The 6190-nt window shown below is 30.4% G+C and overlaps 2 protein-coding genes across 2 annotated transcripts in view; both read left to right on the forward strand.

Moving 5' to 3' along the window:
• Positions 1-467, forward strand: part of LOC103309387 — a 6349-nt gene extending 5882 nt beyond the window's left edge. The window contains exon 4 of the mRNA XM_008184680.3: positions 187-467. Within this exon, the coding sequence (XP_008182902.1) occupies positions 187-288 (102 nt within the window). The 3' untranslated portion in view covers positions 289-467. The remainder of the gene's footprint in view (positions 1-186) is intronic.
• Positions 468-2081: 1614 nt separating this feature from the next.
• Positions 2082-6190, forward strand: part of LOC100169003 (serine/threonine-protein kinase PINK1, mitochondrial) — a 5212-nt gene continuing 1103 nt past the window's right edge. Inside the window, exons 1-8 of the mRNA XM_029491287.1 lie at positions 2082-2835; positions 2917-3070; positions 3594-3777; positions 3909-4088; positions 4148-4273; positions 4338-4512; positions 4568-4813; positions 4923-5018. Of these exons, the coding sequence (XP_029347147.1) occupies positions 2446-2835; positions 2917-3070; positions 3594-3777; positions 3909-4088; positions 4148-4273; positions 4338-4512; positions 4568-4813; positions 4923-5018 (1551 nt within the window). The 5' untranslated portion in view covers positions 2082-2445. The remainder of the gene's footprint in view (positions 2836-2916; positions 3071-3593; positions 3778-3908; positions 4089-4147; positions 4274-4337; positions 4513-4567; positions 4814-4922; positions 5019-6190) is intronic.

Below are 6190 nucleotides of genomic sequence, written 5' to 3' on the forward strand. Positions count from 1 at the left end.
AGGTTTTAGATAGCCCTACTGGAAAAAAGCCACTTGGGGCGCTACAATCGCGGCTCATTTTTCGCTGGCCGTACTATATAACTACTGTATGTATTCGAAATTTCATATTTTCGTATATATCTATAGATTGTGATTATATGTATTGTGATTGTATGTATTGTGTAATTAATAATTATTGATTTATAGACGTTGGCAAAAAAGATCATTTGTAAGAGTTGTTTGAATTTTATGGTCATATACACAAATTATATATATTCAAGATGTGTCTTCTGCAATGATGTCATCTGACTTTCATAAGCCTACCGAACTGCACACCGAATTGATATACTATATACGTATACAATTATATTAGTACTTATCTTACATTTAAGAGAACTAATTTATTCTACTTAAAAATTATAATTTTGATTGTATTTTGTTTATTATTATTAATAAATTACCTGTAAGATATGAATTAACAATTATAAACATATAAACATTACCTATATTATGATTCGTACTTTTCATATACATTGTACCTATAAATATTTATGTAAATGTATGTATTTATTTAATATTTATGTAATATTTATGTATGTATTCACTAATGGCAATCGCTGTGCTCCTGTGCGTATGAGGGTTAATGAATCTGACTACTGTCGATCGATTATACATGAATGCGTTTGCATTTCCGGAGTAGAACCGATATCAGTGATGGACAATAGTGATATATTGCCATATTGGTGGCCGAGACTGTACGGGTGAGTTGCTCGGAATAAACGTGTCAGCATCGGCTGCGGCGACCGGATGGAGATGTGAGTGACGAGGTGAATATTATAAAGTACCATTCGGCATTCACATAATATATATAATATATTTGTCTTATATTTTAATGAAAAGTTTATTCAGATTTCAGACAACGGCTTTGGCCGGAAGAGACTGCGTGCTATCTTTGTTTGTGTGTGTACTCCTATTACGGATAGAATACATTTTATTTTCTAAATAATCATATTGTATGTTGATGGGCTTTACATGGCTATAAATTTGTTTTTCTGCGAAACAAAATGATAATCAACACGATATTTTGAAAACTGCTTGATCTACGAAGCTGACATTTGGCAGGAAGCCAGGAAGGTATAGTTTATATAGGTAGGAGACGTCTCAGACGAAGATATTTTTTAAATTCAACCACTATATGTCTAAAATAGGGGTACGCAATTAGGTGATATATTTGGATAGCCATATCTGAAGTTCTATTAGCCCGATTTTTTTTCATTGCAACTACGCAAGTATTCAGTGCATAGATGAGTCGTTTAATGAGAATGTTAAAATTATTAATTAATTAAGGTTATGAAAATTATGAAAATAATAATGCATTAGTGGCGTCATAACGTAATTACGTAACTATTTGGCATAAATAAATAACTAATGATTATTTTCGGAAACCTAACAAGCATTTAAGTGACTTATATATTATGTGAATCGTGGAACAATTGCTTCACAGTTCACACACTGTAGGACATACAACAATATATGGGCGTTTTTTTCGCAAAATTAAACTCTAGGTTGGAGCCGTATAGCCAATAGTGCAAAAATTGCACCAAGTAGCGCGGGACAAAAAAAATGAAAATATCGAAAACCGATCAAAAAAATATGAGGCTCGAAACGTTCAACATTAAAAACTCTAAGTTAGGCGTTGACGAGTTTTTAACTCAATATAGTTGGAATAAATATTAGGAAACGGCCAAGGTTATAATAGGCTAACGCTAAATATATATATTTTATTTAATAGAGTAAGTAATATTTGGTGTGTAATGTCATAATTAATGTAATTTTTTAAAATTTGTATTGTAATTTTACTGTGTTGGTGTGTACCTACTTAATATAAATATTACACATTTTTACCCGACTCTTATTCGTGGACTTTTATGTCAGAGGTAATTTATGTACTATTTAATATAAAATAAATATTTTTACGTATCAATTTAATTTATAATACGATTATAAATTTTCACCGGACTTTTTTTCATCGTACTTTTTTTCGCTGGTCTATTATATAGAATATCTACACTATTAAAAAAAAAAGACCTGCTGAGTATTCACATGACGTATCGTCCCAATCACGACGTTTGTTACGTTTTGTCGAGAGTTTTCTTATCTAAACATATGTTTGTCCTAATCAGCGGTGAGTAATATTTGCATTTTATTTGTGTTTATGTTCGGAAAACGAAAATACAACTACTACACAGGACAAACGACAGTATACACGTTCACCTACATCAACAACAGATTAAGTGAGTCGCGAATCAATGTCACCAAAAACGATTCTATTTTTAAAAACATAACTACATCTGTAACTTCTGTAGTTCAGTATCTGTACGACTGTACATCGCTACGTCAGATGCGTTTCGATAGTCACACAATCCGTAACGGCAGTTCCGTCTGTGTAGCTCATCGGTGTTTTGAATGTCTGTACGGCTAACGGTCAGCGTATTTTACAGAAATGGTACGGCGTTGTTGCGCTTCAACCGTACCAATGACATCAGATTGCTGGTGCGCACCAAGGTGGCACCGCGGGGCGTTCACACCCAAGCGCTGAATCCCATTGTCAGCCACAATAGTTCACCGAGTTCCGGCTGGCAGAACCGATGGAACCTCGCCAGGAGAGCGTTCGTCGACAACCTGCTGAGCCGGGTAACCAACTCGCTGTCAGCAGATTTGCGAAGGCGTACGGCCAGGCATCTGATGTATGGTAACTCAAGACCGTTTTTCGCACTAGTTGGAGTAAGTCTAGCTTCTGGTAATGGTATGTTAACCAATGAAAATCAGTTGGAAGGCGTTTGTTGGGAAATTCGAGTGAGTACTTTATTTATATTGAGTGTGAATTATTCAAAATGTATACTCTTTAGCCATTATAATTTTTAACTTTTTTAATAGGAAGCAGTTGGCCGTATGCAAAAGAACCTAACAGTTGCTGAACGCCTGAAATTAAATTCATCTTTGGGTTTGAAGCAGTTTGAATTAGGATCTGTTATTGCTAAAGGAAATAATGCTGTTGTATACGAAGCAAGAAAAATTGAAAAGGACAGAGGTATCTAGTTCTAACATTTATTAATAAGTTATGTTTAATTAATACTTGCTATTAATAAGTCAAATCTATCATATTGCAATTTTATTTTATCATGGTGGGATCAATAGCTCTATTGATAAGTAATTATGTAAAACTCAACTCAAATTATTCACAATTAAGAAAATAGATAAATATGAGGGTTTAATTTTAACATTTATTATATATTTTATAATAGGTTTAAATTGAAACTGATTTTATTATTTATTAAATTATTTGTCTAATTATATATTTTAACTTATACATAAGTTATAACTAAATTATTTTAAATATTATTGACATTTCATTGTATTTGAAAGGTTTTTATTTCGACTTTATATTTTTTTACTAAGAAAATTTAAATAATAATAATGGATATTATCAATACTTAAAATATATTAGATTTAATAGACGTGTTAAAATATGAAAATAATTTTGATAAATAAATGTATAAACTCCTATTTTGTAATAAACATTATTTCTCTAGAACGTTATTTTTACTTTACAGACCCAAGTGACGTAATCAAGCAAGGGTCATCAAATACAATGTATCCTTTGGCTGTGAAAATGATGTTTAATTATGATGCTGAAAGTAATGCCATGTCAATATTACGTGCCATGAGTAGAGAAACGGTTCCATCTCGTAGTGTGCAACATGATTTTTCTAGATCAGATCAGCAATGGCCTATTGGGTTAAGTCTATTTTTAGCTTTTATTTATTGCTTGAAAATAGTCAGTAATTATCAAATGTGCACATGAAAATAATCAGTTGCATATATATTTTCTATGTGCATGATAAGAACTTTAGATTTTTCTTTTATAGTTATGATCAAAATTTAATTAAATTATCACCACACCCAAACATTGTTATGATGCATTTGTGCTTTGCGGATTACGTGCCAGAGTTGATTGATTCGCATACATTATATCCTCAAGCTCTACCAACTAGAATAAATCCAGAAGGTTATGGTCGGAACATGAGTCTATTTCTGGTGATGAAAAAGTAACTTATTTATATTTAATTACTTATCAAATTTTTAACACACTTTTATTGTGATTTAGGTATGACATGAGTTTGAAACAGTATTTATCTAAAGCTCCATCACTGAAAATTAGAGATAAAATTCTTCTGCTCGCTCAATTATTGGAAGCTGTTTCTCATTTGTCTAATCAAAACGTGGCACATAGGTATAAATATATTTAAAATATTCTCTATACAGTACATTTATTTGTATTGTAAATGTAATTTTAGGGATATGAAGACTGATAATATCTTATTAGATGTATCCGAAGGTAATGATGTATGTCCTGCATTAGTCATTACAGATTTTGGGTGTTGTCTTGCTGATAAGGATAATGGACTTAATCTTCCATATAAATCTGCTGACACTGATCGTGGAGGAAATATAGCGCTGATGGCACCAGAAGTATTAAATTGGTACTAATATTAAATTACCTTATTTATATGAATTTAATTATTAGGTTGTCACTGCTCGACCAGGAACATTTGGATATATAGATTATTCAAAAGCAGATGTATGGGCTGTTGGTGCTATGGCATATGAAATATTTTCTGATAATAATCCATTTTATAGTTATGAAAGAGGTAAACCTCCATTGTTGCGCAATTCTACTTACAAGGAAGAAGATCTTCCTGCATTTAGTAGTGACATACCATTAATTATACAAACATTAATTCACTCACTATTGCAGAGATCAACATCTAAGGTAGGAAATCTTTCAAATTAATTTTTATTATTTAGCATTTTTATGATTTATCCAAGTATTGTCATAACTGTATTATAACCAATATAATATAAAATATAATATTTTCTAGAGATTAGATGCATCATTTGCTGCTACGGTTTGTCAGATATATCTATGGGCACCATCTTCATGGATTACAAAATATGTGATGCCAACTAGTAATGAGGTATATAAAATTAAAATATAATATTATTTATGGTTAAACTGTTTGAAATAAAAAATATAATAGTTTTCACTATGTTTCTCAAAATCCCCTTCCCATTGGTTCATTTAAGAAGCAATTTAACTCTGTTTAAATTTTCTAACTAAACAATTATGCTTAAAAATATTTTGCGTTTAATATTAATGAATTTCTATGCAGTATGCATGGTTATTAACTACCCTGATGAAATACTATTTATACAATATATACAGTTGTTTCAGCTACATATCCCATTTTGACATTTAGTTTATACCATTACTTTTCATAAAGTGTTATTGCCTACCAGTAAATAGAGACAAAACTCCGTACACAAAAACCGCATGGTTAAACTGCCACTATTTAGATTTTTTAAATAAATAATCAATATTACACCTATTTTACATTTTTTGAGTGGTGTAGAATATAACATTTAGGTTGTATTAATTGTGATTTCACATTTTACTGCGGTATACCTTCAATCATTCAGGTTTTGCTTTGAATACACGTTCCTATAAAACACATATATTGATATTTAAATGTTATGAATTGTGTAATTTATTATTGCTTTGAAATCAAATTCAATATCAATTGAAGTTTTACTGCATTGTGATGCATCAAGCACCCAACACTAGTCTTGTTTGTAGACTTCTTTTGAATATACATTTTTGTATGAGACCAAGAAAAATTAAATTATATATACCGAAATTGGCGTACAGAATCATTACCATTTTTTGGTTGTAATGACCATAACATGGATACAATAAAAATATTAAGTAATATATAACAACAATAGGTATTTTTTTTATAACAATGTGTGTAAACTTTATTGCAGAACAGACTAATTAATTATTATACACTGAAAAATAAAACATCAAATGAATGTGATTTAAATACATAAATAATATATTAAGGGGGCTGCAGCAGATGAAAAAAAAGTGACTTTTAGACCAATATGCTAGACAAAACTGGAAGAATTTGGTTTAACATATTTTAATTTTGTAAACGGATTATGATTGATCAACAAGTTTAGTAGGGAATAATCAGGGCGATTTTAAATATTTTTATTTTTCAGCTGTGATATCTAAGAAATAAAAATATCAAAAAAATATGATATTTTTGTATTTTTATTATTCAATATGACACTAACAATAATCGGA

The sequence above is a fragment of the Acyrthosiphon pisum genome, chromosome A3 (genome assembly GCF_005508785.2).
Source record: "Acyrthosiphon pisum isolate AL4f chromosome A3, pea_aphid_22Mar2018_4r6ur, whole genome shotgun sequence".
Lineage (NCBI taxonomy): Eukaryota > Metazoa > Arthropoda > Insecta > Hemiptera > Aphididae > Acyrthosiphon > Acyrthosiphon pisum.